Source organism: Salmo salar, chromosome 09, assembly GCF_965601325.2.
Source record: "Salmo salar chromosome 09, fSalSal1, whole genome shotgun sequence".
In the NCBI taxonomy this organism is placed as follows: Eukaryota; Metazoa; Chordata; class Actinopteri; order Salmoniformes; family Salmonidae; genus Salmo; species Salmo salar.
The window spans coordinates 10659758-10686851 of NC_138299.1; the positions used below are offsets into that span (position 1 = coordinate 10659758).

The window sequence follows — 27094 nt, forward strand, 5'->3', positions numbered from 1 at the left end:
TTATTATGAAAGTTAGATGCCAATCGCCATATGAAGTACAAAGAAGAAAAAGCCTGGAAGGAGGAGAGATGACCCTATTACAGGGGCTAAGTCACTGGCTTACTGGTGCTCTTCCATGCCGTCCCCAGGAGGGGTGTGTGACTTGAGTGGGTTGTCACTGACGTGGTCTTCCTGTCTGGGTTGGCGCCCCCCCCTTGGGTTGTGCCGTGGCGGAGATCTTTGTGGGCTATACTCGGTCTTGTCTCGTCTCAGGATGGTAAGTTGGTGGATGAAGATATCCCTCTAGTGGTGTGGGGGCTGTGCTTTGGCAAAGTGGGTGGGGTTATATCCTGCCTGTTTGGCCCTGTCAGGGGGTATCATCGGATGGGGCCAGTGTCTTCTGATCCCTCCTGTCTCAGCCTCCAGTATTTATGCTGCAGTAGTTTGTGTCGGGGGGCTAGGGTCAGTCTGTTACATCTGGAGTATTTCTCTTGTCTTATCCGGTGTCCTGTGTGAATTTAAATATGCTCTCTCTAATTCTCTCTTTCTCTCTCTTGGAGGACCTGAGCCCTAGGACCATGCCTCAGGACTACCTGGCATGATGACTCCTTGCTGTCCCCAGTGTACCTGGCCGTGCTGCTGCTCCAGTTTCAACTGTTCTGCCTGCGGCTATGGAACCCTGACCTGTTCACTGGACGTGCTACCTGTCCCAGACCTGCTGTTTTGAACTCTCTAGAGACAGCAGGAGCGGTAAAGGTACTCTCAATGATCGGCTATGAAAAGCCAACTGACATTTACTCCTGAGGTGCTGACCTGTTGCACCCTTGACAACTACTGTGATTATTATTATTTGACCATGCTGGTCATTTTTGAACATTTGAACATCTTGGCCATGTTCTGTTATAATCTCCACCCGGCACAGCCAGAAGAGGACTGGCCACCCCTCATAGCCTGGTTCCTCTCTAGGTTTCTTCCTAGGTTTTGGCCTTTCTAGGGAGTTTTTCCTAGCCACCGCGCTTCTACACCTGCATTGCTTGCTGTTTGGGGTTTTAGGCTGGGTTTCTGTACAGCACTTTGAGATATCAGCTGATGTGAGAAGGGCTATATAAATAAATTTGATTTGATTAGAAACAATGTGGTTGACCGTTTTATGCGTGGATTAATTGTCAGAGTAGAGGAACTTGTGCATTTCAGGTAAAATAACAACAACGTTCATATCCCAGAACAAATTAGCTAGCAACAGCAAGCATTAAACATTTATGGCAATTTAGCTAGCTAGCTTGCAGTTGCTAGCTAAATTTCCATAAATGTTTAATGCTTTTCGACCTGTCCCCAAATTATTGTAATTGGTTCAGAGTTTGTTTTGATATTTCAACCTGCGTGTCATGATCGCGTTTAGTGTGGGGGGACAAAATACATTTGTGCACGATGGCGCATACACGCGTCCAGTTTGGGCATGGTGTTGGGTTAAAAGAATTAGTCTTTGACGATTTTTTAAACACACTTTGTCGTCTCTGCGTTCCACGCCTATACCATGGGTCTCCCATCCTGCTACATTTTTTCAAGTCACCAGCCTCCATTAATGTAAAAAAACATTTGGTACAGATAATATTAGGGTGATTCCACGCGAGAGGGAGACGAAAATATTATTGGTATGTCAAATTATTCTGGAAATTCTTACATTTGTATCACAAACCATTTTTGAGAAAATCATGAAATTGGCCATTTTAGGCCCTTTTTAGACCTATACATGCATCCTGTAAGACTGATCAGTGAACCGTACATGATACAGACAACATCTTATTGTCATTATAATCCTTATAGTGTGCTTTAATGTATGTAGTATGTTTAGATTCTGAAATAAACAACTCTTTTTGAATATATTCATTTTAAGCAGTGGTGTAAAGTACTTAGGTAGTACTTCAAAGTATTTTTTACTTAAGTCGTTTTTGGGGTTATCTGTACTTTACTACATTCCTAAATAAAATATACTCCCATACATTTTCCCTGACACCCAAAAGTAATTTCATTTTGAATGCTCAGGCAGGACAGCAATATGATTCAATTCACGCACCTATCAATTATGTCAGTGTAGGAGTGTGCCCCTGTCTGTCCGTGAATAAAACAAAAATAATTGTTGTGTCTGGTTTGCTTAATATAATATATTTGATGTATAGCATTTACTTTTACTCTTACTCAAGTACGACATTGAGCACTTCTTCCACCACTTAAGTATGTTTTAAACCAGATACTTAAACTTTTACTGTGTGACTTTCACTTCAGCCATTTTCTAGGGTAAGGGAAAGGGGATACCTAGTCAGTTGTACAACAATGCATTCAACTGAAATGTGCAATCCGCATTTAACCCAACACTTCTGAATCAGAGAGGTGCGGAGGGCGGCCTTAATCAACATCCACGTCTTCAGGGCCCGGGGAACAGTGGGTTAACGGCCTTGCTCAGGAGCAGAATGACTATTAAGGTATCTTTACTTTTACGTAAGTATGACAATTCAGTACTTTTTCTAACACTGACTTTAAGACCTTTTTTGAACAATGTACAGTACTCTACAAGTACATAACATTTCCAGAGTGAGCTCTCTGCTTATTATGAAGTTATGGTACATTTTATGAACACCACCAACACAGTGAACGGTAAATGGATTCAAAGGGAACTCCCTCTGCTGGTGACTTGCTGAATGTGCAATCCTAAAGGAGGGCTGTGATTGGTTAATTGACCTATAATGTCAATTTCTATGTATAAAATGGGTAATATCATTAAAAGTACCAGGGAGCCCACTCTGGAAATGTTATGCGTTTGAAGAGTATACTGTTCCATAAAAATAAGCAACATTAAAAAAAGGGTAGTTTTGAGATATTCACATTAATATTTGTAATGATGAATAAATTAATGTGAAATATTTTATTTCAGAATCTAGACACTCCATATATTAAAGCAAACTATAAGGAGTATAATGACACCAAGATGTTGTCTGTATCATGTACAGTACACAACTCATAGGGTCTTAAAGGAGGCATATATAGGTCTAAAAGGGCCTAAAATGGCCACTTCATCACGATTTCCCCCCCAAAATGTGTGATACAAATGTAATAAGCATGTCAAACATCCTTCCTCCCAATTAAGTTTTTATGTGAGAATTGACAAAACAATCTGAGATATCCCAAATAGTTTCTGCTTCCGCTGTAGTAGAATCGCCCACTCTTTAAGATAATACTCAAGTTCTAATCTTCACCTGTCAGGAAACGATGAACACATAAAAATTGGGGGTTGTGAAAACAGGTCACAATTCAGTTTTCCTCACAGCAAAATGCAAGGAGAGAAAGTGGCAACAGGATGGGTGTAAATAATTAAAAAGGGCCATGGAGAATGTAACAAAGTTGTCGCAACCCTCCCAATTTAAATTTCCACCACAATTAATGCATTAGGGTGATTCCATTTGATTTGAACTAAACACTATACATACAAAATTATGTGGACACCCCTTCGAATTAGTGGATTTTACTATTTCAGCCACACCCTTTGCTGACAGGTGTATACAATCGAGCACACAACCATGCAATCTCCATAGACAAAGATTGGCAATAGAATGGCCTTACTGAAGAGCCCAGTGACTTTCAACGTTGCACCGTCATAGGATGACATCTTTCCAACAACACAGTTCGTCAAATGTATGCCCTGCTAGAGCTGCCCATCAACTGTAAGTGCTGTTATTGTGAAGTGGAAACATCTAGGAGCAACAACGGCTCAGCCGCGAAGTGGTAGGCCACATAACCTCAGAACAGGACTGCAGAGTGCTGAAGCGCGTAGCTACCAAGTTCCAAACTGCCTTCGGAAGCAATGTCAGCACAATAACTGTTTGTTGGGAGCTTCACAAAATGGGTTTCCATGGCCCACGGAATGGGTTTCCATGGCCGAGCAGCCACACATAAGCCTAAGATCACCATGCGCAATGCCAAGCGTCGGCTGGAGTGGTGTAAAGCTCACTGCCATTGGACTCTGGAGCAGTGGAAACACAGTCTCTGGAGTGATGAGTCACGCTTCACCATCTGGCATTCCGTCGGACAAATCTGGGTTTGATGGATGCCAGTACAACGCTACCTGCCTGAATGCAGCCGTTTTTCATGGGGCTGTTTTTCATGGTTCGGGCTAGGCCCCTTAGTTCCAGTTAAGAGAATTCTTAACGCTACATTCTAGACGATTCTGTGCTTCCAACTTTGTGGCAACAGTTTGGGGATGCCCCTTTCCTGTTTCAGCATGACAATGCCCCCATGCACAAAGCGAGGTCCATACAGCAATGGTTTGTTTAAATAGGTGTGGAAGAACTTGACTGTCCTGCACAGAGCCCTGACCTCAACCTCATTGAACACCTTTGGGATGAATTGGAACGCCGACCGCGAGCCAGGCCTAATCGCCCAACATCAGTGCCCAACCTCACTAATGCTTGTGGCTGAATGGAAGCAAATCCCCGCAGCAATGTTCCGACATCAAGTGGAAAGCCATCCCAGAAGAGTGGAGGCTGTTATAGCAGCAAAGGGGGGACCAACTCCATACTAATGCCCATGATTTTGGACTGAGATGTTTGATGAGCAGGTGTCCACATTCTTTTGGTCATGTAGTGTATTTGCCAATAGCAGAAGTGGTCAGAAAGTAACTTTTCGGAACTGAATGACAAAACATTTAGGAGATAGAGGTGCTCAAAGTTGACCCATTTTGCATACCCCACCCTACCATGAGACACCCATGTCTTCATCACTGAAAAAAATACATGGTTGAATTTGATATCATTTAAAAGCCTACAAACAGGGCTGTCAAACAATTGTATAATTTATTTGAATAAACATTGTCAAGTTCTTTTAAATACACATTTCATTTTTTTCCCCTTTAATGTCAATTTCTCACATATATTGTAGCTTAGACCCTATTTTCCATCATCTGAGGTGTTTGTGTTGTGCTTGCCATTGGTTGATACACAGCATGCTCTTAGGGGAAGTTTTGGTACGAAGCGCTCCCCAACTGACAGCTGGCCTATTCATCTAGCCTATTCATCTCGCCTATTCACACATGTCGAATCAGATTGAGGCGGTAAGACTTTCCTCCATGTTTTTTTATTGAAACGGGTACAACGGGTACAAACTCTAATTCACCTTAAATGGTAATAATTTCCCACTCTGCCACAAGGCCGTACCCTCATCAACGTAGCAGCTGCATGTACACTCTCCTGTCGGCTCTTAATCCTACACCCTCACCCAAATAGAATTCCTCTATCAATTTCGGCCCAGTTGCAATTTCCTCGAAATGACCTCCCACTTTAGCTATCTGTGAAAATTACAGGGGAAATCACGCCTAGGCAGGAAAGTCTAGAGTGGGGCGAAAACCCATTTGCTATACCTTTGAAGAGGTTGCGTTACTGGCCAGATTTTCAATTATTAACATTGGGGCTGAATTAATGATGCCGTGAGTGATGGAGGTGCACAGAGCTGGATCATGAATCTCCCCGAGAGCTCGCCACCTTGCCCAGGTTTTCCTGGTTGGGGAAAAGTCTTACCGCACGAGGTGTTGATGACATCCCGCAGCTCGGCATACTTCCACTTGCTCAGGTCGTACTTCCTCACGCCGGCGGCTTTGAGTGCCTGCACCTGTGGACCCCTGCATTCCCCGCAAGGAAGGGAGAGAAGAGAGGAATCAATTTTCAAAAGTCAGAGCAGTGGGACGTCTCGGAATCCCCGCTCGGATCGGCGCCGCTATAGTGATGCGGTGGTCATTTTCAAAGACTAAAATACTGGTAACAATCAGAAAAAGAATCAAGTGCTAAGTGGGGCAAAAAGGGGAAAATCTGTGTCTGACTTCGTCACTGCTCTCCGACATCCCACAGGCAATTACAATCCCACTGCACATGTGTGGCCATTTAGTGTGACCATTTCACCCTATAACCTACTCCCTAGTCCCCACCCCACCTAACCTAAGTCAGTGTGTTCCTGGGCTTACTTAGCACAGTCTGCAGCCCTTTAACCGCCTCCCGCAGCATGCTTCTGAGATCTCTAATTAACAACCCAACAGGCAGGATTTGGCCCCTATTTACGGGTGGCCCTCCAGGTCTGTATGGGAGTCTGTGTGGCAGGGTCAAGGCCTTGGGCCGCTGTAGAGGAATCCTTGGGTCTTCTAGTGCTAATCCAATCTTCGGACGTTAAGCCTCCCTGTAAGAGGAGGGCCAGCCTGGGCAGATACCGGAGTGACAGAAGAATGTCAGGGAGAGACTATGTTGTGTGTGGTGGTGACAGCTCACCTGACCTTTGGGGCTGAGTGCTGGATAGTCACCATGTCACCCCCTCAAAGTTCTCCGGGGGAAACAGGGATTGAGTTTAGCCACGGTGACTCGAAAGTGCGTTGGCCAACTAGCTCTAACAAAGAGCGCTTATTATAGATAGCATGCAATTCCCCTTACTATGGAATCCATAGTCACTGGCTGTCCCACCACTGTTATTGTTGCCGATCTGATCAGCTTTTTTACCGTCATGAAAAAACAGTGTTTGTTGTTTGCAGTAACTTCTGCAGTAGTAACTTTCTTAAACCAGCTTTAAGGAAGTTAGTTGTGTTCAAAGTGCAATAGTTGTGTTCAAAGTGCAATAGTTGTGTTCAAAGTGCAATAGTTGTGGTCAATGCCACAGTTGGCACATAATCAGATTTCCTCCCAAAATACACACACGCATGCAGATACGTCTAATTTCAAGATTCAATAAACTGATCAACAAGATAACATCCTTGGTAAAATCTCTTCCAATTCCCTTTGCGCACTAGGATTAAAAACAATTTTAATAATGAATTAGAATTTTTCGGAAATTATTCATTTGATTAATCGATTTGGGTGATTCAGGTGATCATTGATCCGAGAAAAAACGGTTTCTCTCCATTACCCACCAAGCCAGAAGTTGCGCCATTTCCTCCCTATAAACACATTAATACCAGCACACAGAAATGACTATAACAGAATAATACATCAATGTCTCTGATTCATAAACATCCATATATCAGTAGTATAATAGTATTTCCCATTGGTCACAGAGACCAGGGTGGCTTCTACTATGAACTGTGTGTGCAGCCATCTGATACGTTGATGTCAGCGTGCGTTGTGACAGTCACACACTGTTGTGACACTCATGGCGTGTTGACAGCTGTGAAAATTGGAAGCTGCTTAAATGTATCCCTCAGTGACAAGTCATGAAGAAGTAATCGCATCTGATGAGTGAACAGGTAGGCCAAGTGTCAGTACACCAAATACAGTACTACTCTATTCCGACTGTAACTAACCATGGCTAAACTCATCCATTTGTTTGATGGTAGTAGCTACTGATATCCTTACTGGAGTGGTTAAGTGTGAGTCCTAAGTAGTTAGCTAATTAGTCCTACCACGAACGTTGGTTAGGAGTTAATTCTACAGTACATTCCCACCGAGTAGTAGATCGGTTTAAAGAGGGGGAGGGGGCTTTGTGTGTTTTATCAAATAGTTGTGCAAAGCTATCAGATCTAATACAATAGGAATGGAATATCAATGTTTGCCATATCAATATGCTTTATAAGAACAAATACAATGTATAAAAAAGTCCCAGAGAACATACATTGTGATTGCCTTGAGGTTTTGAAGTCCACCAGCACTGCAAACAGAGGATATGATGATTAGGATATATGAGCATATGATTGTTGCAACTCAGAAGAATCAGCAGAAACCGATCAAAAACAGATTGGCATGTTCTATTATACGTTGCTGTTAGATTTGTCACGCAATGGTTGTCTGTTTGCATTGGGCTAGTAACAGACGTGCTTATCCCTTGGCACTGTTGATTCATGCCCCGGGCCGGGACCACAACGGCGGATTGATTCGTGACTGGAAAGTGGTGTTATTTGGTTCGATCCAATGTGAAGAGTTAGAGAATTTGCGTATTGTTTTTGATGGCTTTGCATGGGCTGGTATAATCCAGGATATAAATTGATGAAAGATTAGATTTGAGATTAAAGCATGCGGGGGAGTGTGATTAATGGGTTGTGTTAGGTTACTGGAAGCAGGAGGCTAAACTAATGGCTAATGTCTTACATGGATCTCACTGTGTCTGGATAGAGACCTGAGAAAGACCCATTTCTGAGAGAGGGGCGAACAAAAGGAGAAAAAAATAGATTATGCATGCAGTGGACAGGTAGTGGTCTCCTTTCGGACCTAGATGAAACACAACACCTATTTTTATTTGACTTGTTGAATCCTTACCAAATCCTGCTGCAGAAGCTCCCTTGAGCTCTTATTACAAAATGTTCTGGGTTAAACATCAACCTTGTCCATGTACTCAACCTTGGGTATGTCCTGCAAAAACCTCATCTAGGGCTCGTGTATTGAGACACTACAATATATGAATAACAATATACAGCACAGTGTGTGTGTTCGTGTGTCCATTTCTGTGTGTGTTTGTTTGTATCCGTGTGTACCTGCGCAGGCTGAGGTCCATCAGGGCCTCGTCGGTGATGAGTTCGGCTTCACTCTGGGCGATCCTCATGGCCAGCTCTCTGTCCCTCTTCTCCTGCTCCAACATGGCTGACCGCTGGGCGTCCTCCTCTCGCTCCAACGCTATCTGGATGTCCATCTCCGCCTGAATGCACACATTGTCGGCACCATCATCATTATTCTCAACACCGCCATTGCATCATCATGAGTGGTTCATTTATATGTGCTTCATATAAGGAAGCTGTTATCGATGTGCAACATCACTACAGCAGAGAAAGAATAGATAATCTTTATCACTAGACAGTTACTTTCAGACAGTCAATAGCAGAAACTTGGTAAAATGAAAACGTTTTACACACCATAGATTGACATTTTCATGACGATTGACATTACACGCCACTTTTAATCTGTAAACACTGCCAGTAAACACAACTCGGATGTTCTTCTTCTCACACTTTTTTTGGGGGGGGGGGAAAGCCAGCCACCTCTGGAGATTAGAGCAGGATCATGGGCTGTGTCAGACTGTCTTAGTCCTGGGGAGCGATGGAGCCTCGACTGGCCCTGAATGCCAGGAGAACTTAGGCAATTACAGTGCCTGCTGTGTGGCCTGATTAGACATATAACCTGGTTCAAGCAGCTGGTATCGAGTCTGTCCCTGTGACTGCGAACCTAGACGATGCAGACATGCACCCAGCAGACAACTGCAACAACAACACGGCAGCCTAATCAGAGAGGAAGGTCAGAGGGAACTCTGAAGGTCAGAGGGAACTTTAGGCCTTGTGAGGAAGTTGGAGGACGATAAACAAGGTAGCAAAGAAAGTTGGAGAGGAGGAAACTGAGGGCAAGGTGAAAGTAGCAAAACTCTTGAGGGAAAAAAAGCACAGCCCCCCCCCACCACTATTCTAAGACTTTGAAGTAGGATGAGCCAGGGCTAAAGACACATCGGAAACTCAGCTTTGTGCATGTGAATTGGGCTACTAAAAGCAACGGGTGGAAGATCTATGAATATCAATGCTGTGCTGGGGTGAGCTTGGGAGGGCAGACGTGGGTGCCTCTGCTTGCGGTCCATGAAATGAACTAGCATCAGTACTTCTAGTACTCCTACAGTAGCAGGAGTGCTTTGACAGGCCTGGGCTTCCAGCCCGGGTAGATTAGAGACAGTGAACGGTGGTGAACCCCCAGGATAGACACCATCGTAGGAGAAAATAGGAGGGCATGGAAAAGAGGAGGACTTGTGTGTTGAGAGGAAGAGAATGGGATGGCGGGGGAAGAGGGAAGTAGGGATTACAGAGAGAAGAGAAGAGGAGAACAGAGAAAGAAGACTGTCTAGAGAGGAAGTAGGGGATTAGAGATGAAAGACTACCAAATTAAGAGGGCAGGATAAAGGAGAGCAGTAGTGAAGAAAAAGAAGAGAGATGGATGAACATAAGTGATGGATGAGGAAGGAAGAGGTTTGATGGAGATGGAGGGTTGAGGACCAAAGAAGATTGTGGGAATGAGGGGATAGAGAAAAAAAGAGAGCGGGAAAGTGGGCCTGAGGCTGGGAAGAGAGGACAGAGGAGGAGAGAAAGAGAGAACAGCATATGGTAATAAGGGACAGAAGAAAAGGGGGATGAGGGTGGGAAGAGAAAATTAGGAAAGTGCATATGGGATTACAGGGCAGAAGAGGACAGAAGGGGGATGGGAAGAAATGGTAGAGGAAGAAAAGGAGGTAACAGCAAACGGTAATTGAGGGCATGATCATCAAGGGAAGCGGAGGACAGGCACAGTGGGAGGGAGGAGGGTGGTTCTGGGAAGGCAAGGGGAAAGAGAAACTCAGCAGGAGTGATCCATCACAAGAAAGGGTCGGCCCACTGGGAAATCTGACCAATGCCACGACCCTGGTCTTAGTACAACAAACACGACAGGTAAGAAATCAATCCATTACTGCTCCATAGAAAGTCATTGGAGACTAGCAGGAATTAAGGTCAATGTCTGAGGAAGTGGACCAGTGTTAGGGTCTCTCTAGTGGGAAAGGAAGGGTCAGTAACTCCCGAGTGGCGCAGGCACTGCATCTCAGTGCTAGAGGCGTCACTACAGACACCCTGGTTCGAATCCAGACTGTCTCACAACCGGCCGTGATTGGGAGTCCCATAGGGCGGCGCACAATTGGCCGTCCGGGTTTGGTCGGTGTAGGCCATCATTGTAAATAAGAATTTGTTCTTAACTGACTTGCCTAGTTAAATAAAGGTTACATAATAAAACATTTAAAAAAAACAAAGCTCTCCTTTTGCACTTTAGTGGGGTCACAAACCTGCATTATCCTCTCCTCTTCCTCCCTCCTCTTCCTTTCCTCTTCTTCCTGCTTCCTCTTATGCTCCATCTCCAATTTCCTAATGAGAGGGGACAGGGATGACAGAGGACAGAGGTGGTTAATGCCTTGTAACTTTAAAATCACAGATGTCCTCAATGACACGATCAACTCATGAATAATGTATAAGCTCAATCTCTGAACATCAACTCCGGACATATCCTGTTGGTGGTTTCTTTAAAAGTGTTAGTCATGTCAATGACTTCAACTAAAACAGTGCAAGCATGGACAACTCCAATCATGGAGGGCTGCTGTTGGCGCACTCTGCAGGCTTTTGTTCCAGCCCAGCACTAACACACTAGAACCAAAAGCCTGCACACAGTGAAGCCATCCACTACTTAAATTGCCTACCCCAGTACTATCAGCCCATTTGTGTTCTCGTTTGTACCCCTGATACCGCCATCATTCACCCATCCCTCCACTTACATCCTTCTATCGTCTTCCTCCTTCTGGCGTCGCTGGTCCTCCTCCTCTCTTCGCCTCCTCTCCTGCGCCATCTCCTCCTCGATGCGCCGCAGCCTCTCCATCTCCTCTTCCTCCTGCTTCTTCTTCTGCATGGAGGAGAGCAGTTGCTCCGAGCGCTTCACCAGCCCCTGGTACTCCTGGTCAATCTCCTTCCGGGTCATTACTGTTGCCTATAGGAGGGGGCATAGGTCAAAGGAGTTGTGTCGTAGGTCAACGTCTTTGGCATAAACACATAGGCTTATTACACAATTTTGTATAGGCTAAAATCTGAATTATTTGGACTTGTGTTGTCAAAGTGTGTCATGGTCATTATTATAAATGCATACAGTATATACAGTAGGTTTAATAGGACTGATGTTTTTCACGATGACTTAAACAAATTAGATACAATTAAAAGCCTGTGGGGTAAACGTTAAAAGTAACATTACATTCCCAATATCCCAGAATCTCGTTTAATTCAACTTTCCTAATTTCCTCTGCACATACACATATTAATTAAAACTGTCCATGGGTTGGAGGGTTTTCCCGACTGGAACTGGGTCTGACGCCATTGACTAAATGACAGCCATTGTTTATAACTCATGTGAGATTCAGCTAGCGATGCTAACGCTACAGACTTCATATCGGGCTGAGAACATCATCACGCGCTAGTGAACATAGAGCGGATGCTGACAGAGGAGCGCAGGGTTGGGCAGACGCACAGAGGTGACTGAACTAGGGAGTAAGGGAGGGAAGTAGGGAAAGAGAGAAAGGGAGAAAGATAGTTGCTCATATGGAAAAGGTTCTGCTTGGGTTCCAGTCATCTAGTCTAAGGGATGGCTACCAGCGCTCTAGCTAGCTACCTCTGCCAATAACACACATCCGGGTTACAAAGACAAAGTTTACAGACAACACTAAAATAATTGTGTATTCAAATTCAGAGTCTGGATAGCATGTGTATGCCATACATCTAGAGGCCCCAAATAACACTGGTGTTTCTAGCACAGGGAGACAGGCGAGTTCCCTAACCATATTTATCCATATTAGAGGATTACACATCAAATCAACCAATGTTCCCTCTAAGCTGTGTGCACGCGCAAAGCTCCACCAGGACTGCCGCGCAGAAGAAATTCCAGCCCGCGAAGATACGCACGAGATTGAACTTCACTCAACTTTACTATAGTTGGCCCCGTTCGTGTGAACTATCAACATTTTCCTCTACTTTGGGAATTGTGATCGGATCAACATAGTATTAGCCCCTTTTAATGCAACAAACAGAAACAAATCTAACTATGCAAGACAGTCTGTGATTTTGTTTTAGGCAAAGCGCATTGTCGGTGGATTCTATAGAATTGACGGGCAAGAGCGATCGCGAGTAGTTGCGCTTGTTTTGAGATCAAAGTGCATAGCCGCGTGTAACCTCATGTGCACATTTGTTCATATTCTTTGCTAGTTAGTGAGTTACTAGCCCAGTTACAACTCATTTCTGGTGATTGCTTCCTAGAAGAGCACACAACGTGTAAATCGAGTCAAGTAAAGATATTTTTCATGCCTTAAAGGGGCATTGCTGTATTTTGAGACAGGTTTGAATAAGCCAAGAAGCCAATAGGCAGTGGGTAGCATATGCTTTTTGTCTGAGTCTCTGTAATAATAATAATTGTATGGGAATAATATTTTATTTTATGATGTGGTTTCTTGCATCAAACACACAAAACATTTCAGTCATGTCCTTGTTTGAGTGGCTCAACAGGATACTGCCAAGCCCTGTATTTTTTCAAAAGTCTCATGGAATGTAGGCCAACATTGAACACCACACATTGGCTGCTACTGTAGGCTGTATCATAGAACAGCTGTTTCAATAGCTATGTTAAAATATTATGGGACGCATTTTCTCCATTGTTTTTGATGGTAGGCCACTCTGGTAGGAGTACATTATGATCAAAAAGCCACAGTAGCCTATTTGGCCACTGTTAAAACTGTAATTTTAAAGCCTCAGAATTATCCCAACTTTGCGCTCAGCAAACATGAAATTTGCTCAGTGCTGAAATTGTTTTGAGGGAACATCAAAAACAACCCCAGGAAATGGCTTCCTGATGAGATGACAGAGAGATGAGATCTGCGGGATTAGATCAGAAAAGTAAGAGAGGCGAGTCACCCTGTCCTTTTCGGTTTAGGGTGAAGTTGCCCCTGGGTGCTGATCTTGGGTCAGCTTTGCAATTACCAGATTAGGATAGGGGGAGGGGAAGCTGATCCTAAATCTGTGCCTAGGAGCAATTTCACCCACGGAGCTGTCCTCACCTTAATCTTGGCCATAAGGGTGTCGATGGAGGCCCCCAGCTCCTGGATCTGCTTGGCCATCTCCTGCTTGCCCTCCTTCAGTGCGCCCACCACCTCGTTGAAGCGCTCCATCCGCGTCTTCAGGTTACGCACCTTCACCATGCCATCGATGCTGTGGCCGCAACACACACATACGTATGAACACACACACATATAGGAGCAAATGCAAGTATACGTGCACCTACATAAGTGTGAGCACTAAAGCGCGCACGTGCCAACACACACACACATCGTATTGGTTGAGATATAAAAAAGCCTATTTTTTAGTTTTTATGCTTGAAAATGGTTTCTTGTGTGAAACTGACAATTTGTGCTAGCTACATAACTTTTTCACAGATCATATACAGTGCCTTCAGAAAGTATTCATACCCCTTGATTTATTCCACATTTTGTTGTGTTACAGCCTGAAATCAAAATGTATTAATCAGATTTGTTTTACTCATCAATCTACACATACCACATAATGAAAGTGAAAACATGCTTTTACATTTTTTTTGCAAATGTATTTCAAATGAAGTACAGAAATCTCAGCTGCCTTTGGCTTTATCTGTCAAACAACCTATCACACACATTCTAGGGTCCTGAGCAGTCAATTCAAAAACTCATCACACGGATGGTCCCATTCACAAAAGCAATATATATTTTCCGAAGGCAATACGACAACGACATACTGTATTTTCAAAAGCAATACAGTAAGACTAACATTTCTTAATGCAATATGGTGACAGAGTGTGCCAGGAGTCACGGCTGAGGTCTCCAGATTGTGCAGTTAGAAGTTCAAATCAATGTGTAGAAGCTATCAAAAGGCACAGTGTTAAGCACTTTCAAACAAAGGGAATGTGTGTGTGTGTGTGTGTGTGTGTGTGTGTGTGTGTGTGTGTGTGTGTGTACACCCACCGTGGCTTATGTTTCCTCTTACAGAGCCACATACGGACGGTCTTCTGAATCTTAATAAGGGCAGAGGCACGATACTTCATCTTCTCCTTCACTGTGTGTGTGTGTGTGGGGGGGTAGAGATAGAGAGCAGGAGAGAGAAAGTGTGTGAGTAAGACAGAAAGCGAAAGAGTGAGAGAAAGTGAGAAAAGAGAAAGTGAGTAAGAGGGAGATCCAATCATCAGCATAGTATTGGGCCTATTCACACAAACAGAGATGAAGCTACACACACTCCCTATGATCTGTTGACTGAACTTGTAGGGATATTAAGTTGGAGTTTTTTGAAGGAAAATAAATGGAAGTGCAGCCAGCCGTACCAGTGCATATAGCCTCAGCTATGAGATATCCTGAAGGGGAAGTTTAGCAACTCCGATTCAGCAGAAATCGTTTAACCTTTTTTGTTACGGTGGTTGTTTTAAAAGTTATATTCCTTTGTTTTCTTTTTCGCCATTTTTAAGGCTGTCTAGTGACTAATGGTAAAGCATGATGGTGCAACGCAACTGACTCTTAATGATGATTCAATGCATCAATGTTTTAATTGTATCTGTCCTTAACAACTAAATACATTATTATTTATAACTAGGAGGAGTGCTACTGTTCTACAGGATGTCATCCAGCTCAGTGCAAGTATGAGTCAGCGTACGTTTGATGACGGAAAGGGCGCACCACTGGACCTTCTTCCAGCGGCTGATGACCAGCCACTGGTTGACCTTCTTCACCAGCTCTGCCAGGTGGTCCGGGTCCGACTTCATGATTTGGTCAAACTCTGCAAACTGACCCAGAAACAGGACATCAACAGAATCACTCAAAGTAATTTGGGCCTATGTAAATCAGCAGCTTTTCTCTAGCTCGTCCTGGGGACCCTAATGGGTGCACATTTTGGTTTTTGCCCCAGCACTAGACACAGCTGATTTGAATAATCAAAGCTTGATGAGTTGATTATTTGAATCAACCGTGTAGTGCTGGGGCAAAACCAAAAACGTGTACCTATTAGGATCCCCAGGATCGAGTTTAGGAAACACTGCTGCAGAGTATTAAAAAGAGAGCAGTGCTTACCTTCCCAGGACGGAAGAATACTCTGGTCAACCCAAACTTGTAGTCATTCTCATTCAGCCCTAGTGCTTTGAACAAAGCCTGCAGAGGAGCAAGAACCAAAACCATCAGTCTCTTAAAATGTATAAACACCTGAGCAAGGTTACATATGAAATGTAATACTGTTCTTTGGGGGAACCATCCACCTTGCAGAAGAGCCTGGGGTCCAGTCGTGTGAGCTTGTCAGGCATGTATTGCTTGTACATGTTGTAGAGCTCATGGAAGGGAGCTCGGGAGGGGAAGCCGCCCTGCATTAGGTCCAGCACTGACACCATGCCTGGTGAGGAAAGGGAAGAGAATGTCTTAGAGGTGTGTGTTCGTGTGTCTTTACTAATCTTTATAACTGATTATGAACTAATGTTTACTTCGTTTTTTTACAATGTGATTGTGTTAATGATACTCTCAAAACGATGTTCTTCCTCTCCAAGCCCATACCTGAACACTGCAGCTGAGACAGAATCTGGGCTCCTTCAAATTGGTGGCTCACCATCTTTAAGTTGGGTTTTACACAGCGAATGAAGCTGGAGCCCTTTGAAAGACAGGTAAATCATATCCATTACATATCCATCAATCACATCTAATCTGAGGCCAGTTCCTGACTACCAGTGTGTGAGAGAGGACATCAGGTATGGCACAGATACTCACAGTGCTGCGAAGCTTCTCCAGCAGTAGGTTCAACTGGGTCTGTGAAGGCAGGCAGAGAAAAAGCTTCCTTAATACTTAGTCTAAGTCCCACCGCACTGCACAAAAAGGGGGTAAGGAGCACTTACAAACAAATTGGGATTATATTTGCCATTGCACATTTACAACTGAAGAAAAGCAATAATTATAATGTTGACAAGTAAAACATGTGAATAGGTGAGGGATAACAGCACACGGAAAGACAAAGGAAAACCATGCATGACTCATGACGATTCTGCAAAAGCCACTTGCACTGTTCTCAATGCGATTTGCTTTTATAAGTCCTAAATTAATTTGGATGATTTCTCAAGATATATTAAAAATGGACTGCAACTGTGCCAAGTAGATACTTTTTGGGATGTTTTCCAGAAAAAGTGAACGATAACTGATGAATGAATGCGTGTCCTGAATACACGCATCTTTACTGCTCATAGTAGGGATGAATCTTTTAAACATAAATAAAACGTGACTATGTTCCCTTCCTCACAGCATTGCAATATATTGCCTCACAATGCCTAACTTTTATCATTATTTTATGTTTTATTAAAGCACATGTGTCATTAAGCTGAAAAGATCCGGTCTTGGTCTTTTCTCTGCAACGCTACCCTCAGGTCATTGTGTCCATATTATCTTATGAATTAGTGCTAAAAGCGTCAACTCGAGCATCACGGCACACAAAGACCATAGACAAGGACAGGTGGAGGGGAAATATGAAAGGAAGTCAGTGATGGGTGCTCTGTGTGCATCTGCTGATACAGTATGGTGTTGTTGAAACAATCTACAGTGAGACAAGTTACCTTCTGTCCCTGGCTGACTATACTTCTTTGTGACCGACTTTAGCCTGGCTGCTACTTTCTATCTCTGACTTTTTCCACACTTTTTCTTTCGCCCCCCTCTCTAGCTGACAAGGATTTCTTGGGAAAAGATGTAGGAGACTGGAGGTCTACAGAGGAAAGAAGGGATGGAAGAAAAGCAGGAGGGAGGGGAGAGGCGTTAGAAGTTCAAAGGTAGAAGTTGGAAAATAGTCCACAGCGTTTTCTCTAACGTGTCAGATAACATCTGAAACAACAATCTGAAATAAGCAATAGGAAAAGCGTTAGACTACAAACTAAACACACTATTCACTTCAATCGCGAAAGCAGAATGTGAAACAATGTCAAACGCTGTAAGAATTTTAGATTTACACAAACCAATAAGAACTTGTGGTGTGTTTTTCTTTCAAAAGTGTCATCTCAGAGCCAGGTGCTGCTACAGTCTCCTTCCTCACCTTGAATTTATTGCCCACACTGATGAAACTGAGTTTGCCAGCCTTCTGCTTGGAGTCCTTGCTGTTGTTAGAGTTCTCAAAAAGCTCTCGCACAAACTTGTCCTTGGACTCACACACAAGGCTCTCCAAAGACATGTGGAGGGCATCATTATTCTTCTCTACAAACTGGATCTGCAAACGCACGCACACAGAAAAAACATGACAAATACATAAACAGACTTTGCCGTGTGTGCTAACAAGTAGTGATAGGGGAAAACATCAATACAGTTACATATTGCAATGTTATTTTGGATGATGTTATAAAGATAGAGTACCTTTTTTTTTGGTAGTGTTAGTTAGTGCTAGCCGGCTGAACCAGAGCCAAAACTGGTATTTTTCATCCTATAGCTTGTTCTCCACACAACTACTGATCACAACCAAACAACTTCTTACCACACAACTACTGATCACACAACTTTTGACCACAACCACACAATTTATGACCTCAACCCCACAACTCCTGACCACAACCACACAACTCCTGACCACAACCACACCTTTTGACCACAACCACAGAACTTCTGATAGTAACCACACAACTGCTTACCACAACTTTTGACCACAACCACAGAACTTCTGACAGTAACCACACAACTGCTTATACGACAACTTTTGACCACAACCATACAACTACTGACCGCAACCACACAACTTCTGACCGCAACCACACAACTTTTGACCACAACCACACAACTTTTGACCACAACCACACAACTTCTGACAGTAACAACACAGCTGCTTACAACAACTTTTGGCCACAACCACACGTCTGACCACTCATCTACTGAACACAACCACTGACCACAATCACACAACTTCTGACAGTAACAACACAACTCCTGACTACAATCACACAATTTCTGACAGTAACCACACAACTACTGACCACAAACACACAGCTACTGACCACTCATCTACTGACCACACAACCATTGACCACAGCCACACAACTTTTGACCAGAATCACACAACTTCTGACAGTAACCACACAACTACTAACCACACAACTTTTGACCAGAATCACACAACTTCTGACAGTAACCACACAACTACTGACCACACAACTACTGACCAGAACCACACAACTGCTTACCACAGTTAGTGACCACAACCACACAACTACTGACCACACAACCCCACAACTACTGACCACAGCCACACAACTTTTGACCAGAATCACACAACTACTGACCACTCAACTGCTGACCACAACCTCTGACCACATCTACTGACCACTACCACACAACTGCTTACCACAATTAGTGACCACAACCACACAATTTCTGACCACAACCACACAACTTCTGACCACAAGCACTTAACGTCTGACCACAACCACACAACGTCTGACCACAACCACACAGCTACTGACCACAACCAACCGGCCTCACAACCGCAGACCACGTGTAACCACGGCAGTCCAGGTCCTCCACATCAGTCTTCTTCACCTGCGGGATGGTCTGAGACCAGCCACCCGGACAGCTGATGAAACTGTGGGTTTGCACAACCAAACAATTTCTGCAAAAACTGTCAGAAACCGTCTCAGGGAAGCTCATCTGCGTGTTCGTCATCTTCACCAGGGTCTTGACCCCACTGTAGTTCGCGATCATAACAGACTTCAGACTTCAAATGCTCACCTATGATGGTACTAGCATGCTGGAGAAGTGTGCACTTCACGGATTAATCCTGGTTTCAACTGTACTGGGCAGATGGCGTCGTGTAGACGAGTGGCTTGGTGATGTCAACCTTGTGAACAGAGTGCCCCATGGTGGCGGTGGGGTTATGGTATGGGCAGGCATAAGCTATGGACAACGAACACAGTTGCATTGTATCGATGGCAATTTGAATGCACAGAGATAACGTGATGAGATTCTGAGGCCCATTGTTCTGCCATTTATCCGCCGCCATCACCTCATGTTTAAGCATTATAATGTACGGCCCCAGGACGCAAGGATCTGTACACAATTCCCGAAAGCTGAAAATGTCCCAGTTCTTCCATGGCCTGCATACTCACCAGAAATGTGACCCATTCCCATTGAGCATGTTAGGGATGCTTTGGATCGACATGTACGACAGCGTGTTCCAGTTCCTGCTAATATCTAGCAACTTTGCACAGTCATTGAAGAGGAGTGGGACAACATTCCACAGGCCAATCAACAGCCTGATGAACTCTATGCGAAGGAGATGTGTCGCGCTGCATGAGGCAAATGGCGGTCACACCAGATCCTAACTGGTTTTCTGATCCACACCCATCAATTTTTTTTAAGGTATCTGTAACCAACAGATGCATATCTGTATTCCCAGTCATGTGACATCCATAGATTAGGAACTGTATATGAACTGTAACTCAGAAATCCTTTGAAATTGTTGCATGTTGCGTTAATGTGTAGTTGTTTTTATTAAAACACATAGGGTGTCTTCAGAAAGTATTCACACCCCTTTATACCCCCTTTACTTTATCCACATTTTGTTGTGTTACAAAGTGGGATTAAAATGGATTTAATTGTAATTTTTTTGTCAACGATCTAGACAAAATACTCCAACATTTGTAAAAAATTATGAAAAATAAAACACTAATATATCTCCACTAGATAAATACTCAACCCCAAGTCAATACATGTTAGAATCACCTTGGCAGTGATTACAGCTGTGAGTCTTTCTGGGTAAGTTGATAAGAGCTTTCCATACCTGGATTGTACAATATTTGCACATTCTTTTATTTTTAAATTCTTTAAGCTCTGTCAAGTTGATCATTGCTAGACAGCCATTTTCAAGTCTTGCCATAGAGTTCCAAGCCAATTTAATTCAAAATTGTAACTAGGCCACTCAGGAACATATCAATCAATGTCATCTTGGTAAGCAACTCCAGGTATATTTGGCCTTGTGTTTTAGGTTATTGTCATGCTGAAAGTTGAATTTGTCTCCCAGTATTTGCTGGAAAGCAGACGGAACCAGGGTTTCCAATAGGATTTTGCCTGTGCTTAGCTCTATTCCGTTTCGCTCTCAAACTCGCCCCACGAAAAAACATTATTCCACTTTGACATTATGGGGTATAGTGTGTAGGCCAGTGACAAACAAATATACAGTTAATCCACTTTAAATTCAGGTTGTAACAACAAAATGTGAAAAAAGTAAATGAGTGTGAATACTTTCTGAAGGCACTGCATGGAAAATACACGTTTCAAAATTTGGACCAATCAATTAGCCGAAAGAACAGATGACTCTCGGTCAACCAATATAAACTCAGCAAAAAAAGAAACTCCCCTTTTCAGGACCCTGGCTTTCAAAGATAATTCGTAAAAATCCAAATAACTTCATAGATCTTCATTGTAAAGGGTTTAAACACTGTTTCCCATGCTTGTTCAATAAACCATAAACAATTAATGAACATGCACTTGTGGAACGGTCATTAAGACACTAACAGCTTACAGACGGTAGGCAATTAAGGTCACAGTTATGAAACCTTAAGACACGAAAGAGGCCTTTCTACTGACTCTGAAAAACACCAAAAGAAAGATGCCCAGGGTCCCTGCTCATCTGCATGAACGTGCCTTAGGCATGCTGCAAGGAGGCATGAGGACTGCAGATGTGGCCAGGGCAATAAATTGCAATGTCCGAACTGTGAGATGCCTAAGACAGTGCTACAGGGAGACGGGACGGACAGCTGATCGTCCTCGTAGAGGCAGACCACGTGTAACAACACCTGCACAGGATTGGTATATCCGATCACCACACCTGCGGGACAGGTACAGGATGGCAACAGTTACACCACGAGTTACACCAGGAATGCACAATCCCTCCATCAGTGCTCAGACTGTCTAAAATAGGCTGAGAGAGGCTGGACTGAGGGCTTGTAGGCCTGCTGTAAGGCAGGTCCTCACCAGACATCACCGGCAACAACGTCGCCTATGGGTACAAACCCATCGTCACTGGACCAGACAGGACTGGCAAAAAGTGCTCTTCACTGACGAGTCGCGGTTTTGTCTCACATGGGGTGATGGTCAGATTCGTGTTTATCGTCGAAGGAATGAGCGTTACACCGAGGCCTGTACCCTGGAGCGGGATCGATTTGGAGGTGGAGGGTCCCATTGTCAGTGTTCTGCCATGGCCAGCGAAGAGCCCGGATCTCAATCCCATTGAGCAAGTCTGGGACCTGTTGGATTGGAGGGTGAGGGCTAGGAGAAATGTCCGGGAACTTGCAGGTGCCTTGGTGGAAGAGCGGGGTAACATCTCACAGCAAGAACTGGCAAATCTGGTACAGTCCATGAGGAAGAGATGCACTGCAGTACTTAATGCAGCTGGTGGCCACACCAGATACTGACTGTTACTTTTGATTTTGACCCCCCCTTTGTTCAGGGACACATTCAATTTCTGTTAGTCACATGTCTGTGGAACTTGTTCAGTATATGTCTCAGTTGTCGAATCTTGTTATGTTCATACAAATATTTACACATTAAGTTTTCTGAAAATAAATGCAGTTTACAGTGAGAGGACGTTTCTTTTTTTGCTGAGTTAATTTATTATTCAGGAACAGCCATAGTGTCTCTAAATGGAAAAATACATGTTTAAAAATGTAGACCAATCAAATCATATCGGCATCTAAGTATTGTGACAATATTGTATCGCGAGGTCACTAGGCAATTCCCAGCCATACTAACAAGCTGAGAAGACTATTACCAACAGCAGTATTTAAAATTGCTGCATAGTTACACAACGTCTGAGATATAACTGCATATAGTCTGACAAAGTTACATCATACAAGGTTAAACAACAAGCAATCACAAGAGCAAATCAAAATATAATCGATGTGCGTGATGGTTACCGTCTCGTAGCACACAGCTCCGGCAAAGTGTCTGACGATGAAGCCTTCATCATCTCTGACGTTCCTGTGAACAGCCAGCTTCGACTTCCTAGGGACCTGAGAGATGGCAGCAACATATTAGATTGATATACAGTTGAAGTCGAAGTTTACATACACCTTAGCCAAATACATTTGAACTAAGTTTTTCACAATTTCTGACATTTAATCCTAGTAAAAGTTCCCTGTCTTAGGTCAGTCAGGATCACCACTTTATTGTAAGAATGTGAAATGTCAGAATAATAGTAGAGCGAATGATTTATTTCAGCTTTTATTTCTTTCATCATATTTCCAGTGGTTCAGAAGTTTACATACACTCAATTTGTATTTGGTAGCATTGCCTTTAAATTGTTTAACTTGGGTAAAATGTTTCAGGTACCCTTCCACAATCTTCCCAAAATAAGTTGGGTGAATTTTGGCCCATTCCTCCTGACAGAGCTGGTGTAACTGAGTCAGGTTTGTAGGCTTCCTTGCTCGTACATGCTTTTTCAGTTCTGCCCACACATTTTCTATAGGATTGAGATCAGGGCTTTGTGATGGCAACTCCAATACCTTGACTTTGTTGTCCTTAAGCCATTTTGCCACAACTTTGGAAGTATGCTTGGAGTCATTGTCCATTTGGAAGACCCATTTGCGACCATGCTTTAACTTCCTGACTGATGTCTTGTGATGTTGCTAAAACATATCCACATAATTTTCCTACCTCATGATGCCATCTATTTTGTGAAGTGCACCAGTCCCTCCTGCAGCAAAGCACCCCCACAACATGATGCTGCCACCCCCGTGGTTCACGGTTGGGATGGTGTTCTTCGGCTTGCAAGCCTCCCCCTTTTTCCTCCAAACATAACAATGGTCATTATGGCCAAACAGATCTATTTTTGTTTCATCAGACCAGAGGACATTTCTCCAAAAAGTATGATCTTTGTCCCAATGTGCAGTTGCAAACCGTTGTCTGGCTTTTACATGTCGGTTTTGGAGCAGTGGCTTCTTCCTTGCTGAGCGGCCTTTCAGGTTATGTCGATATAGGACTCGTTTTACTGTGGATATAGATACTTTTGTACCTGTTTCCTCCAGCATCTTCACAAGGCCCTTTGCTTTTGTTCTGGGATTGATTTGCACTTTTCGCACCAAAGTACGTTCATCTCTAGGAGACAGAACGCATTTCCTTCCTGAGCTGTATGACGGCTGCATGGTCCCATGGTGTTTATACTTGCGTACTATTGTTTGTATAGATGAACGTGGTACCTTCAGGCGTTTGGCAATTGCTCCCAAGGATGAACCAGACTTGTGGAGGTCTACAATTTTTTTTCCTGAGGTCTTAGCTGATTTCTTTTGATTTTCCCATGATGTCAAGCAAAGAGGCATTGAGCTTGAAGGTAGGCCTTGAAATACATCCACAGGTACACCTCCAATTGACTCAAATGATGTTTAAAGGCACAGTCAATTTAGTGTATGTAAACTTCTGACCCACTGGAATTGCGATACAGTGAATTATAAGTGAAATCCTCTGTCTGTAAACAATTGTTGGAAAAATTAATTGTGTCATGCACAAAGTAGATGTCCTAACAGACTTGCCAAAACTATAGTTTGTTAACAAGAAATTTGTGGAGTGGTTGAAAAACGAGTTTTAATGAATCCAACCTAAGTGTATGTAAACTTCCGACTTCAACTGTATGTAACGTGTGTGTGTGTGTGTGTCTTTATTTCTGTCTTGTGTAAGATAGACTGGGCTGAAGTGGTGATGGCAAAAGTCTTCTTTAAGACCCTCATCATTGTGCATGATCTGTGGCCACTATTGGGATACTCACCTATCTGTGGTAGTATCATACTGTCAGGCAATCATGATCAATATTATATGACCATACACATCTGAGAGAATATTCCACATTTCCATATGAAAATCATGATTAATATCGTCTAAAAATCAGCTGTAGCCAGCCCAGTCTAATCTGTTGGTCTGAATTTATATCAATGCTGCATTTCAAACAGGATTTTACGCCTGTCAAGCTTACAGAAAGCGGGACAAAAGTCCCCTAAGAAAAGGGACTGGGGCTGCTGGTTCACAATAGCTCTAATGTTTCACATAGACCAAGTACCAGAATGTCCATTACAATACCATTGTGACCCCTTGGCATGAAAGTGTGGTGAGAGGGCAGTAACAGTATAAGAGTATCAGTTCACTAAATGTTGATCTAAGGTCAGTTTAGCATTTTCAACATAGATGGTTCAAGTTAGGATCCATGGTGGGTAAACTGATCCCAGATATGTGCCTGCAGGGAACTTCCACCCACAGCTCTCACCGTCAGTCTAAAGTGGTCTTTGTGCTGGCTGTGGATGGTGTTGGCAAAGTGATGGTCGCTGGGCTGTGGTAGACGGTTCTCTTCATCCAGAATGTCCAGGATGCCCACTAGTTTTGCTTCCACCAGGTCTATGGGGATAAATTAATGCATTATTCACACTCCACTGGCTTCCAGTTGAAGCTCGCATCTGCTACAAGACCATGGTGCTTGCCTACGGAGCTGTGAGGGGAACGGCACCTCCGTACCTTCAGGCTCTGATCAGTCCCTACACCCAAAGAAGGGCACTGCGTTCATCCACCTCTGGCCTGCTCGCCTCCCTACCTCTGCGGAAGCACAGTTCCTGCTCAGCCCAGTCAAAACTGTTCGCTGCTCTGGCACCCCAATGGTGGAACTTGCTCCCTCACGACGCCAGGACAGCGGAGTCAATCACCACCTTCCGGAGACACCTGAAATCCCACCTCTTTATGGAATACCTGGGATAGGATTAAGTAATCCTTCTAACCCCCCCCCCAAAAAAATATATATAGATGTACTATTGTAAAGTGGTTGTTCCACTGGATATCATAAGGTGAATGCACCAATTTGTAAGTCGCTCTGGATAAGAGCGTCTGCTAAATGACGTAAATGTTATTACAGATGTAGTCAGCAGCATAGTCAATTCAAGTCAAATTATTAAGATACGAATAAGGTAAGAAAGTACTTTATTTATGTGCAAGGGGGAAATTTGTCTCGTGCTACTAATGTTGTAATGCGTCTGTGCTTTGAACATTTCTCAATGTCACCGTGTGAAGTCATATGCAAAATAAAGTTAAATTCTAACATATTCCAGAGAGGAGCGGTCAACTGTCAGAATGTCTGGAAAGATGCAATCGGTGTCTCAATGTTCCCTTTCCTGGAACATTGACAACCTTTGTATCTTTCTACTGTGTGCTGTGTCTGAGGCTTTGGGTGTTCAAATTGGAGGCACAATGCCTTGTATATCCGGATGCTCATCATAATCTCTCCTAGTGAATTATTCATACAGGACATTCTGTTTGGAATAACATCTGAAGGAGGCACACCAATACATTTGCATGAATAGGCACCTGGGCATAAATTGGGGGGAGGGGGGGGAGAGATTGATGAGCGAATTAATGGACAGCAAGCAAGTAATTTGCAAGTCTTACAAACATTATTCATGGCTGCCAGTTAACCTGGCTGACTAATCAAAACCCTGTTTGATATACAAATCGAAATAGATCACATTGCCACCTACGGGACATTTGATCCTATTCAATGGAGGTTGGGGTTGTGAAAACATAGGCAGAGGGGAACAAAAGAGCACTGACAATCACAAATGCTCATTACACAATGGCAACTTCCTGGTTTAATGAGGAGCCACATGTTGTGGTCCCTCTTCGCCACCAACTCCAGAGAAGTTATATTGTATAGGGCCCTATAAAATCAGTATTCTTTTTTGCCTAATTCTGTTTTCTATGTATTGTTTTTCCAAGTTTATAATTTTCCCCTGTTTTTACAGGTTTTCGGTCTTAAATTTCTTATAGAAAAACAACAAAATGGAATGTTCTAAGTCCAAAACAATGCCTAAACCACACCAGGAAAACACTTAAGGTCTAGGAAAAATCAAAGAAATGTTAATTTTTGAGAGTAGATACCTCTTTCATTCAAGTGCACACCAGCAAGAGACTTGTTTGGTTAGTGGTGTTTCTGTAGCACACGTGATTTCAGAGTTTGCTTAACAAATCACCACTCGATTGATGCAAATAATCACAATATCCTTCTGCCAGGTAGGCATTGGCTACTTTGTAGTTAACATTGAGAAGGTTTTTGACTTCATCGCTAACGGCTACATAAACTGGTAGACAAACGTGGACACACAGACAGGGGCATTCCTGCATTGCCTCTTCAGAAAGTTTAAGGAAAATACAAATCCCTGATGCATTTTGTTAATGTCTCACGATAGACTTACTCAACACACCTAGTCATCATTAACCCACTGCCAGATAGCCATCCGTTACCGACTAGCAGCGCTGTAGTTACTAATACTTCACAACGGAACGATTTGACTAGTGCAGTGTTACCTAGCTAGCTACCTAGTTGTCTTTGTCATAGTTTGATAATTGTTAATTGAGGTTAGCTAGCCAGCTATTTCCGTCCCCCGCGACGCCACTCCTCTCCTCTTTCGACCTCACCCTCTCACCTTCCCCCCCCTACTCACAAGGCAGGCAATACGCTTGACCTCATCTTTACTAGATGCTGTTCTTCCACTAATCTCATTGCAACTCCCCTCCAAGTCTCCGACCACTACCT

The 27094-nt window shown here is 43.4% G+C and overlaps 1 protein-coding gene across 6 annotated transcripts in view; it reads right to left on the reverse strand.

The window, feature by feature from the left end:
• LOC106610693 (unconventional myosin-VI) overlaps positions 1-27094 on the reverse strand; it is a 97800-nt gene that overhangs the window by 8650 nt on the left and 62056 nt on the right. Inside the window, exons 16-32 of one of the 6 annotated variants that reach the window (XM_014210172.3) lie at positions 24785-24912; positions 22449-22544; positions 17588-17758; positions 16285-16323; positions 16075-16168; positions 15786-15916; positions 15604-15681; positions 15191-15320; positions 14512-14602; positions 13576-13726; positions 11260-11468; positions 10777-10855; positions 8468-8628; positions 8085-8129; positions 7612-7647; positions 6914-6940; positions 5544-5644 (exon numbers count right to left, since the gene is read on the reverse strand). In XM_014210172.3, the coding sequence (XP_014065647.1) occupies positions 5544-5644; positions 6914-6940; positions 7612-7647; positions 8085-8129; positions 8468-8628; positions 10777-10855; positions 11260-11468; positions 13576-13726; positions 14512-14602; positions 15191-15320; positions 15604-15681; positions 15786-15916; positions 16075-16168; positions 16285-16323; positions 17588-17758; positions 22449-22544; positions 24785-24912 (1767 nt within the window). The remainder of the gene's footprint in view (positions 1-5543; positions 5645-6913; positions 6941-7611; positions 7648-8084; positions 8130-8467; positions 8629-10776; positions 10856-11259; positions 11469-13575; positions 13727-14511; positions 14603-15190; positions 15321-15603; positions 15682-15785; positions 15917-16074; positions 16169-16284; positions 16324-17587; positions 17759-22448; positions 22545-24784; positions 24913-27094) is intronic. The other 5 variants (XM_014210174.3, XM_014210173.3, XM_014210177.3 and 2 more) reach the window with 5 other exon arrangements.